Source organism: Pseudorca crassidens, chromosome 6 (genome assembly GCF_039906515.1).
Source record: "Pseudorca crassidens isolate mPseCra1 chromosome 6, mPseCra1.hap1, whole genome shotgun sequence".
NCBI lineage: Eukaryota > Metazoa > Chordata > Mammalia > Artiodactyla > Delphinidae > Pseudorca > Pseudorca crassidens.
Genome location: NC_090301.1, coordinates 65691602 through 65704919, shown reverse-complemented (window position 1 = coordinate 65704919; position 13318 = coordinate 65691602). Strand labels below are relative to the sequence as shown.

Here is a 13318-nt window from a genome sequence, read left to right as displayed (position 1 = left end):
GGACAACCTGGAAGAAGTGGACAAATTCTTAGAAATGCACAAACTGCCAAGACTGAATCAGGAAGAAATAGAAATTATGAACAGACCAATCACAAGCACTGAAATTGAAACTGTGATTAAAAATCTTCCAACAAACAAAAGCCCAGGACCAGATGGATTCACAGGCAAATCTATCAAACATTTAGAGAAGAGCTAACACCTATCCTTCTCAAACACTTCCAAAATATAGCAGAAGGAGGAACACTCCCAAACTCATTCTACGAGGCCACCATCACCTTGATACCAAAACCAGACAAGGATGTCACAAAGAAAGGAATCTACAGGCCAGTATCACTGATGAACACAGATGCAAAAATCCTCAGCAATATACTAGCAAACAGAATCCAACAGCACATTATAAGGATCATACACCATGATCAAGTGGGGTTTATTCCAGGAATGCAAGGATTCTTCAATATATGCAAATCAAACAATGTGATAAACCATATTAACAAACTGAAGGAGAAAAACCATATGATCATCTCAATAGATGCAGAGAAAGCTTTTGACAAAATTCAACACCCATTTATGATAAAAACCGTGCAGAAAGTAGGCATAGAGGGAACTTTCCTCAATATAATAAAGGCCATATATGACAAACCCACAGCCAACATCATCCTCAATGGTGAAAAACTGAAAGCATTTCCACTAAGATCAGGAACAAGACAAGGTTGCCCACTCTCACCACTCTTATTCAACATAGTTTTGGAAGTTTTAGCCACAGCAATCAGAGAAGAAAAGGAAATAAAAGGAATCCAAATCGGAAAAGAAGAAGTAAAGCTGTCACTGTTTGCAGATGACATGATACTATACATAGAGAATCCTAAACATGCTACCAGAAAACTACTAGAGCTAATCAATGCATTTGGTAAAGTAGCAGGATACAAAATTAATGCCCAGAAATCTCTGGCATTCCTATACACTAATGATGAAAAATCTGAAAGTGAAATCAAGATAACACTCCCATTTACCATTGCAACAAAAAGAATAAAATATCTAGGAATAAACCTACCTAAGGAGACAAAAGACCTGTATGCAGAAAATTATAAGACACTGATGAAAGAAATTAAAGATGATACAAACAGATGGAGAGATATACCATGTTCTTGGATTGGAAGAATCAACATTGTGAAAATGACTCTACTACCTAAAGCAATCTACAGATTCAATGCAATCCCTACCAAACTACAACTGGTATTTTTCACAGAACTAGAACCAAAAATTTCACAATTTGTATGGAAACACAAAAGACCCCGAATAGACAAAGCAATCTTGAGAAAGAAAAACAGAGCTGGAAGGATCAGGCTCCCTGACTTCAGACTATACTACAAAGCTAAAGTAATCAAGACAGTATGGTACTGGCACAAAAACAGAAAGGTAGATCAATGGAACAGGATAGAAAGCCCAGAGATAAACCCACGCACATATGGTCACCTTATCTTTGATAAAGGAGGCAGGAATGTACAGTGGAGAAAGGACAGCCTCTTCAATAAGTGGTGCTGGGAAAACTGGACAGGTACATGTAAAAGTATGAGATTAGATCACCCCCTAACACCATACACAAAAATAAGCTCAAAATGGATTAAAGATCTAAATGTAAGGCCAGAAACTATCAAACTCTTAGAGGAACACAGAGGCAGAACACTCTATGACATAAATCACAGCAAGATCCTTTTTGACCCACCTCCTAGAGAAATGGAAATAAAAACAAAAAGAGACAAATGGGACCTAATGAAACTTCAAAGCTTTTGCACAGCAAAAGAAACCATAAACAAGACCAAAAGACAACCCTCAGAATGGGAGAAAATATTTGCAAACGAAGCAACTGACAAAGGATTCATCTCCAAAATTTATAAGCAGCTCATGCAGCTCAATAACAAAAAAACAAACAACCCAATCCAAAAATGGGCAGAAGACCTAAATAGACATTTCTCCAAAGAAGATATACAGATTGCCAATAAATACATGAAAGAATGCTCAACATCATTAATCATTAGAGAAATGCAAATCAAAACTACCAATGAGATATCATCTCACACCAGTCAGAATGGCCATTATCAAAAAATCTAGAAACAATAAATGCTGGAGAGGGTGTGGAGAAAAGGGAACCCTCTTGCACTGTTGGTGGGAATGTAAATTGATACAGCCACTGTGGAGAACAGTATGGAGGTTCCTTAAAAAACTACAAATAGAACTACCATATGACCCAGCAATCCCAATACTGGGCATATATCCTGAGAAAACCATAATTCAAAAAGAGTCATGTACCAAAATGTTCATTGCAGCTCTATTTACAGTAGCACGGAGATGGAATCAACCTAAGTGTCCATCATTGGATGAATGAATAAAGAAGATGTGGCACATATATACAATGGACTATTACTCAGCCATAAAAAGAAAGGAAATTGAGCTATTTGTAATGAGGTGGATAGACCTAGAGTCTGTCATACAGAGTGAAGCAAGTCAGAAAGAGAGAGACAAATACCGTATGCTAACACATATATATGGAATTTAAGAAAAAAAAATGTCATGAAGAACCTAGGGGTAAGACAGGAATAAAGACACAGACCTACTAGAGAATGGACTTGAGGATATGGGGAGGGGATAGGGTAAGCTGTGACAAAGTGAGAGAGAGGCATGGACATATATACAGTACCAAACGTAAGGTAGATAGCTAGTGGGAAGCAGCCGCATAGCACAGGGAGATCAGCTCCGTGCTTTGTGACCATCTAGAGGGCTGGGATAGGGAGGGCGGGAGGGAGGGAGACGCAAGAGGGAAGAGATATGGGAACATATGTATATATATAACTGATTCACTTTGTTATAAAGCAGAAACTAACACACCATTGTAAAGCAATTATACTCCAATAAAGATTAAAAAAAATTCATAAGTTGTATTTAATTCCTACCCCTCTCTTCAGTATTCTAATTTCCATCCATGCATCATTTAACTCAGCAGTGCCATACCTGGTGTGGGGAGGAGTACCTCTTTTCATATGTCAACCGATTCCCTTCTATGGAGAAGCGAAACCCTTTCCTCCTGATGCTGTCTTCAGATTCAGATTTATGGAATTCATCGTCATCTTTCTCTTCTCCACCAGACTGCTCTTTCTGTTTTCTTTTCTTTCTCCGATTTCTTCTTTCCTTTGCACTCTTGGAACTCAACTTGGAGGCTTCAGATGAGCTGTCTGAGAGCCCGCCTGCTGCACTAGGTTCTCTGGAATGCACTGAGGCAGTTACAGCCGCTGCCTGCTACATTGAGGAGAAATGGTCTTAGCATGGAACTAGAGAAGACTTTACCTTTAAAAAAATAGCTAAAGTATTTGCAAAGCATTTTAAAAATAATTTAGCTGACTCCAGCTAATCTTACATCGAAGAAACTCTGCAAGTATAAAAGAAAAATTTTTTCTTTCCATCTAATAAAGGCTTTTAGAGTTAATTTGGTTTTCTTTGTGCTAACATTGATTACATTTGTATGATGTTTTACAGACTGCACATTCAAAAGGATCAATCAGACAATAACAAGAACATAAATTCATATTACTTTTGGGATTTGATTTACTCTAAAAATTGGTATCTAATTAGCACTGTTTTTTTTTTTTTTCCACTGAAAAAAAACTGGAGCATGGAAGAAAAGCTGATCAGTAACTTGGGGTCTAATCCAAAGATAGGAGGAATGAGATAAAGAGCTGAGATCCTCTTTCCAGTTATTGAAACAGGGTTGTCCAATACTCTCACAATATTATCAATAAAATTTATGGAAGGTGATAAAATCCCTTCCTTACCCCTCCACAATACTCTATTCAGAAGACTGGAGAAGGGAGGGTCAGAAGTTTCGGCTAAGCAAGACAAGATGTTCAGTTCTCCAAAGACCATCCCCAACTTCTTTAATTCGGCACTGGTTCTTGCTGGCCACATGGTCATGGAATGAAAACAATGCTTTTTGATCACAACTTGTACTAGCCCTAGGTTGGCACTTTTTGATTATTATCATTGTTCCAAGAGTACTCTCAATACAAGGACTCTTGCAAATAAATTAATATTCCCCAAACAACTTTCTTCTTTAGTAAAGACAGTGAGTTTCGATGCTGAACGGAAAGAGTAAGGAAAGATGGAAGGGATAAGAAGGGCATTTTATTGTACTGTGAGTACTGACACCTCACTATAAGAACAAGTAATTCTTAGGTTCCCCGATCTCCATAAAAATTGGTGACTTTCATATGCTTATTGGATACTGCTGTATCAGAGAACATTACAATAGTCAATCACTTTCTTATTTATGTAAGAAAGGCAATTAAGCAACCACATTAAAAGACAACATAGTTTTGGTTAAAGAAAGTAATAGACAATCTTCTAAGAACCACATGAACATCTTTTTATATAATAACCAATAAACTTTTTTCTAAGAAAAGATGATTTCTTAGGATTTTCTTCTAATGCCAGTATACTCATTCAGTAAGTTTCTCACCTGAGAAGACCCCAAAATCACATTTTCCCTTGTATTCTAAAAATTTTAAGATGATTAAAATAGCATGAGAGAGTTCTATTGTGGTCCATATCATAAACATCTTAGAATAATTAAACTAAATGACTTATAGATGATGAAAACAATGTAGAAATCCTTACTAATCCCCTATACTACCAGCTTCTCTTAAGTACAAACAATTATCTATCTCTCACTTTCTCTCCAGTATTTTTGTAACAACCAAAACAATAAAGAAGGTTTGTACCATGAGACAGGACATATTTGATTTGGTGAATTTACCTGAGTTGATTTGGTGAATTTACCTGAGCTGCTTCCTGTTGCTTTTTAAGCTGTTCAAGCATCTGTTGAAATTCAGCCTCTTTCTGTTCTGCCTCTTCTAAGGTGGCCTGATTCTGTTCCTCATAGGCCATGGCTACCACAGCCAGGATCAAATTTATTAGATAGAATGAGCCCAAGAAAATGACCAGCACAAAAAATATCATGTATGTTTTTCCAGCAGCACGTAATGTCTGTAAATAAGAAGACCAGAATTATTTTTTTCAATATTATTTCACTAACGGGTGGCTTTACCTGTCTCCAACTTACTGTGTGTCTTATAGGACTCTGATATAAATAATAATTATGACGTTCACAGCCCCTCCTACCTCGTTGACTGTCTGTTTCTTTAACATCATCCTCTTCCTTCTCCCCTAACTCATGCATTCAACATTCTGATGTGTAGGAGGGAATTCTTGGATTTATCAGGAACAAAGCAGAGTCAAATAAAGTACCATGGAGAGCTCCATCAAAGAGCTGAGGCTTTGAATAAAGTTAAGGAAGAGACCAAAGTTATCCTTGTACATCTGCTTATTCATTTTCATCACCTGCCACCTGAAGGATGATACTTGAGCGGGTAAACAGAGTTGAGGGGAATATATGCCTTCTGTTTAGGAGGATCTGTGTCTGGGAAGGGTGGGAAATAGGTTTTGAGCCAAGGGGAAATGAGAGAGAATTGCTGCTCCTGGCATTGCTATGCTTAATATGTGTTATAATCAATAGGGTAATTGATTTGGATTTCATAACTAAGCTGGTTTTCTTATATACTTCCAATTAAACACAATATGTGTCTCTTCAGGTTCTCACCAGTTGGTAAAGATTCTCCCAGAAGTCCTGAGTCATCAGTCGAAACAGGGACAAAAAAGCCCAACTGAAGGTATCGAAGCTTGTGTAGCCATAATTGGGATTTCTACCAGCTTTCACACACATGTATCCTTCTGGACATTGGCTGTAAATGTGGCAAAAGAAAGTATTGTAAGAAATTCTGCTGTCTTTTTATTCTGGTAGCGTGCTATACTTATGATATTGTCTAGCCAGGAAGATTTGCTATTTCAAGGGATAAAAGTATGATAAATAAGCAATTAATACATTTCCCAACTTTTGACTTAACATAATTTTACTATCCACTTGATGTCATCATTAAAATATTGCATAGCATTTCTAGTTATATTTTACAAAACTATTTTCTGTTGGTAATTAGTGTGTTAACATATGTCTAGTTCATTTTCCTACCATGGATAATCCAGAGTCGTCTCATAGCTCACATATACTCATCTAAGGGAAACAGCATTAGAGCTAAAGTATAACTTCTTGTTTTATGAAACATGAAAGCTTGTCTAATATTTAAATAATCCCTCACCTTATAAATAAGCTTAATTATAGCAAATTAGTATGAATAAAGTTACTTGGCTGTTATCTGTCAGTTTGTATAAAAAAAGAGAAAATACACACACACACACACACACACACACACACACACACACACACAAATGATTGTCTTACCCAGCATCTGAGCTATTTCCACACAGTAGTGCATCTGAAAAACCCTCCAGAAAATAATGATATCCTGTTTAGGAAAAAAAGTCACATGATGAATATTTGCATGACATTGCAAAATGAGAATAAGATCAGGCCGCTCTTTTAAAGTTCATAATTTTAAGTACATTATTATAATTTTAAATATATTATAGTTTTAAATACATTATATAATTTATTCAAAGGCACAAGTGTTATTCCCTCTAAATATTAGATATTATATTAAGGAGATTGGATACTTAGTTAATAGTACAAAGCATTTTTTCTTTATGAATGTAAAATTAGTGATAATCACAGGTACTAACATAGTATTTTAAAAGGTATCAGTGTTTTTTTACCCTCCTCATGAAAAATAAAAACTTCATTCTGGGGGCTTCCCTGGTGGCGCAGTGGTTGAGAGTCCGCCTGCCGATGCAGGGGACACAAGTTCGTTCCCCGGTCCGGGAAGATCCCACATGCCGCGGAAGGGCTAGGCCCGTGAGCCATGGCCGCTGAGCCTGCGCGTCCGGAGCCTGTGCTCCGCAACGGAAGAGGCCACAACAGTGAGAGGCCCGCGTACCACAAAAACAAAAACAAAAACAAAAACAAAAAACTTCATTCCGTAAAAGTAGATAAGAATGACAGGGATTTCTTTGCTTTCTCAAAACAGCTACATATTTCAAAATAAAGGGATTTTAACTTTTCTGAACTGTCTTCTGTATTTTTTAACACTTTATAAATGACTAATAATTAATTATAATTTACATTCTACCAACTTATAGAATATATCATAGGCAGCTTAGTAAAAGATGCATAAATCATGTCAACTGCTAAAACAAGTGAAATAAAAAATAATTTAAAATATTGTACTAAAGCTAAAATAATTATTATAGGTGACTATTTCATTATCTCGAAGTTTTCTGTCTCTGGCAAATTCGTTAGATTCTTTCAACGTCCTGTTGAAGTGTCATTTCCTCTGTGAATTATTCCTTGATAGCTTCTACTTTCTTCCCACTTAAAGACTGGCAAAATTAAGAAATCCTCTCACTGTGCTACCAGTAACATGTATAGCCATTATTATACATTCACTGTCTTATATTGTGATTATTTGCTTACAAATACTGTTCCTTCTTGAAAAAAATGTCTAATCATTAATTATTTCCATATTACTAGTGTTTGGGACCTAGTAGCCTTTCAATAAAGTTTACTGAATTAATAAGTAAAGGGATGACAAAAAGAGAAACATATGGAATTAAAGAGTCATTTTGTAAAAAGGACAATTTTGGATTTTGTAGGAAAAATATTTTCTAGATGCTAAATTTTCTGAGAAATTTACTCTACGTATAGTTCTGTAAGAGATACAAAAATACATAATGGAACTATTTTAATTTTCAATGTCTTTACTTCTCTGAACATGAGAAATTAAGATACAATTTCTTAACTTTTAAATGAAATTAAACAATGTGAAAGGAATATGACAGTTTCTGGATAAATTTTTTTTTAGTTTATTTAATTTTGGCTGTGTTGGGTCTTGGTTGCTGCGCACAGGCTTTCTCTAGTTGCGGCGAGCGGGGGCTACACTTTGTTGAGGTGCACAGGCTTCTCATTGCGGTGGATTCTCTTGTTGCGGAACACGGGCTCTAGGTGTGTGGGCTTCAGTATTTGTGGCTCGGGGGCTCTAGAGCGCAGGCTCAGTAGTTGTGGCACATGGGCTTAGTTGCTCCGTGGCATGTGGGATCTTCCCAGACCAGGGCTTGAACCCGTGTCCCCTGCATTGGCAGGTGGATTCTTAACTACTGCACCACCAGGGGAGCCTTGGACAAAGTTTTGATACCAGATATTTATAAGTGAAGTTTTATCCATTAAACTCACTGATCTAGAAGTTTAATCTGAAGAAAATATTACTTTCAGTCATAATGTTTATCTTTAATTTTAATAAATTTAATTTTCTATTACTTTCAAAAATAAACCATTTTATTTATATTTGCATTTGGTTTAAAATAATCTTTGTTCAACAAATGGAATATTATTAGAGAAAATGACAAGAAACAGATTTTTAGGGCTGAAAATAGCCTCAGATATTCTTGACTTCTTTTATGTTGAATGTAACAAAAATGGAGTCCAATAAATTTTCCCTAGAGTGAATAAATCCTAAGTGACATCCTCATAATCAGTTCCTTGATCTTAGATTAAAACAACAACATCAAAAAAAAACAGATTTCAGGGAGTTGGTGACAGCAGTGGGCTTATAAGGATCATGTGAAGTAAAAAAGGGACATTTCATGTATTCCTCTGACATGTATTTTTCTTAAGGCATTTTTCTTAATCCAGCGATTTACAATTATTTGCAAATTATTTGTTGGCATGTCACTAACATCATGGAAGTGTACATCTGTATCAACCAAGGTATTTTCCAGATCTATAACTATAAAAAGACACTGATTAGTTTTTTTTTTATTATGCTATCATTACTTTAAGAAATATCAAACCACCAGTAAGTAAACTTTATGACTAATCCTACTTCTTCCACATAACCAGTCACTAAGACTTTCTTTCTTCTTTGATTTTTTTCCTAAGAATTAATCATCACCTTAAAATAATAGATACAGCTATATTTAAGCACATCTAGAGTCTAAGTCTTATATATTTCATATTTTCCTTTAAAAGGACATTCCCTTTCATGAGTCAGGTTCTTTCTGCTTTTGAAATATTGCTACTGGCAGATACTAAAATTATATGATAGAAAAAGATTGTTAATTTTGTCACTTTAAAAAGAGGATATCAGGCCAGTTATTTTTTCATCCTTTTAGAGTAGACTATTTAAACGTTTGACTATTTTGTCTAAATTCTTGAAATAAAGATAAACTGATTCTCATAACTTCACAGTTTTATGACATTTTTAATTTCTCTCTCTTAAACGTTGACTCTCATTTCCTTCTCTTTGATGTAATACTACTTTTAATTCTTATTCTACAAGTGTAAGAATAATGTTAACCTTTAGGTCTCACTTGCTTTCCATAACACAACAATAAAAATAACCTGGTAAACTATAAGCACCCTGGAATCATGTGCCATCACCATTATTCTCCCAGCATCCTGTGCACTTTCTGGTACATAAAACACATTCTGCAATTAGTGTTTAATGGGTTACATTTACATAATACTTTGGAGTTTACAAAGGGTTTTCAAATACTTTATGTCATTTGATTGTCTCAAATGAGATAATATACAGCATTGTACAGTGTGATGAGAAGAATGTACAGCAACCCAATATCCTAAGAAAATTTCTTTCAAGCTGAATTTTTCAGCCTCCCATAGGGTTATCAATAAAATAGTTATTATAGTTATCAATAAAATAATTAAATGTATGTGCAAACCATTAGAAGGTGATTAAGAGATCACAACCTGTTATGCAATCATTTAAAAAATTTTCCATGCCTAGATGGAAAGACGATCAACAATGAAAAAATAAACCTACATAACAGTAATTCTTACTTGAATCTTGAACATATGATTTCCAGTCAAACTCAATGAGAGTTTCGTTTACAAGTGTGCCATTGTAATTCACAGTTATATTCTTCTCTACGCTATGTTCCTCCAAGGAAGCATTGGTGGGAGGCCATTGTACACATTTATTCCGCAGGTTGCCCATAAAGAGCTGCAGCCCAATCAGTGCAAACACGCTCAGACAGAACACAGTCAGGATCATGACATCTGAGAGCTTCTTCACAGACTGGATCAGGGCCCCTACGATGGTCTTCAGGCCTGAAAGAAAGAAGGTTATTACTATGAAGACTGAAATACCAAAAGCTTCACACAATTTTCTTGAAAACATACACTCCATGAATAAGTGTGAAAATGATTGCAGTGCTAGTGGGAGAGCAACACTTCATGGAAGGCTGAAGTGCATATGGAAATAAACTCTGGAAATGTAAAAAAATCTAAACCATGAAATGAAGATCCATATCCCATTAGGTTGGGAGAAAATAGCTGGAAGTTCATGGTCTTCACAAAGCCTATATTAAGGTCTTGTATTTCTCTGTTTTGCTGATGAAACTTGCCCCATACTTTCTTTCATTGGGGCCAGTTCTATAACAAATTACGTGAAGAAAAATATTTTAAAATTCCTATTCATAAGTAGGAAAGGTTTTGCTATAAAACTGGAAGTGGTTTGGAGTATAATTGCACTTTAGGATAATAACTCCTTGGGGAGTTCCCTGGCTGTCCAGTGGTTAGGACTTGGCGCTTTCACTGCTGTGGCCCGAGTTCAATCCTTGGTTGGAGAACTAAGATCCCGCAAGCTGCATGGCATGGCCAAAACAAAAATGATAATAATAATAATAATCCTCCATGCAGACCCATGCTACTCTTTATTATCTTATTCCCTTCTCTTTTTAAGCAATACTAAGATTTACATTGTATATACATTGTCATCAATGCCTAAAATGAACAAGAAATTACAGATTGGTACATTTGATATGGAACAAATCCTTGTTATGACTGATGTGGAGGAAAAAACCCAGGACATCTCTAAGTGCAAGTCACATAGACTGTATATTACAGTGTCTCATGCAAGAAATTGTTAAGCTCCAAGGCTGATGAAAAATGTGAAAACATAAAATTTTATGTTCAAATAATAAGTCATTTTCTGAGTAACACCCAATTTTTATAATTATGATTTTGATGATTTTAATGATTATGACCCCTGATTTTCTGTAATGCTGAATGTCAAGAAAAGAGATGGCTGCTGAAAAAAACATGACGGGTGAGCCTCAGTGTTTAACCCTCACCTGGAATGACTGAAATTGTTTTCAGTGCTCGGAGAACTCTGAATGTTCTCAATGCGGAGACATTGCCCAGGTCCACAAACTCTGTCACATATCTGTAATAGGGAGTTCACACACAAACACAATAACAGAACACAAAGAAAGAGCTGTAGGTGCAAGGATCCTTATGCTTTACACTGATCACTTCTTACCTGGAATTACAGAAATAGTTTTCAAAGCTCTCAAGACTCTGAAAGTCCAAAGAGCTGAAAAATTGCCTAGGCTTACAAATTCTGTTACATACCTGTAGAATTAAATCAGAGTTATTCAAGATTTAAGCAGGATTTATATTATTTGCTTGGGTATTTTATAAAGACCTTCTTGGTGATTTTGAATGATAATATTGTAAGTAACAATTTAGAAATTTGGGTCTATCACTATGGTTTTCTTTACTCAGATAATTTAAGGCTGTTAGCTAGATGTAAACTTCATAACATACACAATCCTGTTGCCATTTCAAAAAGCAATACAGTCGATATCATGTATAATTTAGGAGAATTAAGTAAAAAGAAAATAATTCTTGGCTATAGTTTCATGGAATTAGTTTAAAAAAAATACATGAAAATCATGAAATCATCCAAGAGAAATTTAGACAGGTTGACTTATTGCCTATCTGTATGTGATCAGGATTTCCTAGTGTAACTCTTAAGTGAAAGCTAGGCAAATTAAGAACAATATTTTATGGGGGCCCAACGGTTACTCCTGCCATTACTGCTATTTTATTCTCAAGAAACAGTAGCCCCAATATGCCTTCTTCTGAGCTGTGGCCAGAGGGAATGGTGAAGAACCATCCTGACTAGATATGGAATTAAGATGAGATAGGCAGCATCCGTAGCCCTGAGAATATCAGCACCATTTCTCCTCTGCCCATCCATCCACCTCCTTACACCTGTAAGAGGCCAAGAATGTCAGCTCCTGAAGGATGAGAGTGAACTGTATTGGTCCACCTTCCTCCACACTCTAATTTTACCTACTGCTGAGTAGCTTTCTGTTACTTTTCTGAGTGTCTTCTTCCTTGGGGAAGTATATTACTAGACAAAGAAAAAAAACAAGCAGGACTGCAGAAATTGTGCACAATACTGAGTGTATCTGGATGGGAAATAAGGATAAGAAGGTTAATATAAAGAAAAAGATGAAGAAAATGATAACGGGAAAGAAGAGAGGAAGAAAGGAAAGGGATCAGGTAAGATATAGGAAGAGGCAGAGAGAGCGTGTTTTGTTTATATGTCTTAATTATCAATTGACTGATGAAATAATAATTTAGTATTAAATACATAATATATTAACTACCTTATTTTTTCTATTAGTTTGATTTGTCAGAATGTTTTGATGTTTATTTTCTATTATTCTACCAAAGAAGCTGGGGAGAGTGTGTGATGTGGGTAAGGTCAACTGAAATCTGTAGGGTCAGCAGAACTGTTTTTGGCTGTAATTTTAAAAAGCCATTTTCACAGATGTATTATGAATACATTTATGCTTTCATATTAGGGTGTGTGTGTGTGTGTGTGTGTGTGTGTGCGCGCACCTGTTGAAAAAGCAGCATGTATGAAATTTGCTGACAGATGTTACATGTGAAAATTGTAATTTCAATTACTGCAAAGCCTTTATGCCAAAGTGTAATGCCACTTTGAGCTCTGTTGCGCTAAATTAAAATCTAGAGCTTAAATATATAAATCACACTGAAATATTCTACAGTTAAAGCAAGCTTATTCTTTAAAAGCATGAGCACTTATAGAAGCCAAAATATAGTCTCTTTTGAAGCTTCCAAGAAAGGCACTTACGCAAATGTAATGACAGTGAAGTCGAGCCAGTTCCATGGGTCCCGAAGGAAGGTAAAATCTTCTAAACAGAAGCCCCTTGCAATAATTTTTATAAGTGATTCAAAAGTATATATTCCTGTGAAAGTGTACCTGGAAACAAATATCCAAAAAGAATGGATAAACTAATCATTATCTTTCACAGCAATTTCAATTAATTGTCTCTCTATTAGGGGAACAGATGAATATTATAAAACGAATCTAAGCAAGTTAATATTATTTCCAGGGAAATAAAACATAGCCGTAACTTTAAATTCAACTCCCTAACACATGAAGAGTTGGCTTTAAATTGTCCTAAGAGTAGGGTGAGAACCACACAC

At 35.6% G+C, this 13318-nt stretch overlaps 1 protein-coding gene across 4 annotated transcripts in view; it reads right to left on the bottom strand.

Moving 5' to 3' along the window:
• Nucleotides 1–13318, bottom strand: part of LOC137226572 (sodium channel protein type 1 subunit alpha) — a 164603-nt gene that overhangs the window by 65028 nt on the left and 86257 nt on the right. For all 4 annotated transcript variants that reach the window (XM_067741673.1, XM_067741672.1, XM_067741675.1 and 1 more), the window contains exons 5-11: nt 12963–13091; nt 11146–11237; nt 9851–10120; nt 6344–6407; nt 5648–5789; nt 4828–5034; nt 3007–3291 (exon numbers count right to left, since the gene is read on the bottom strand). In XM_067741673.1, coding sequence (XP_067597774.1) covers nt 3007–3291; nt 4828–5034; nt 5648–5789; nt 6344–6407; nt 9851–10120; nt 11146–11237; nt 12963–13091 — 1189 coding nt within the window. The remainder of the gene's footprint in view (nt 1–3006; nt 3292–4827; nt 5035–5647; nt 5790–6343; nt 6408–9850; nt 10121–11145; nt 11238–12962; nt 13092–13318) is intronic.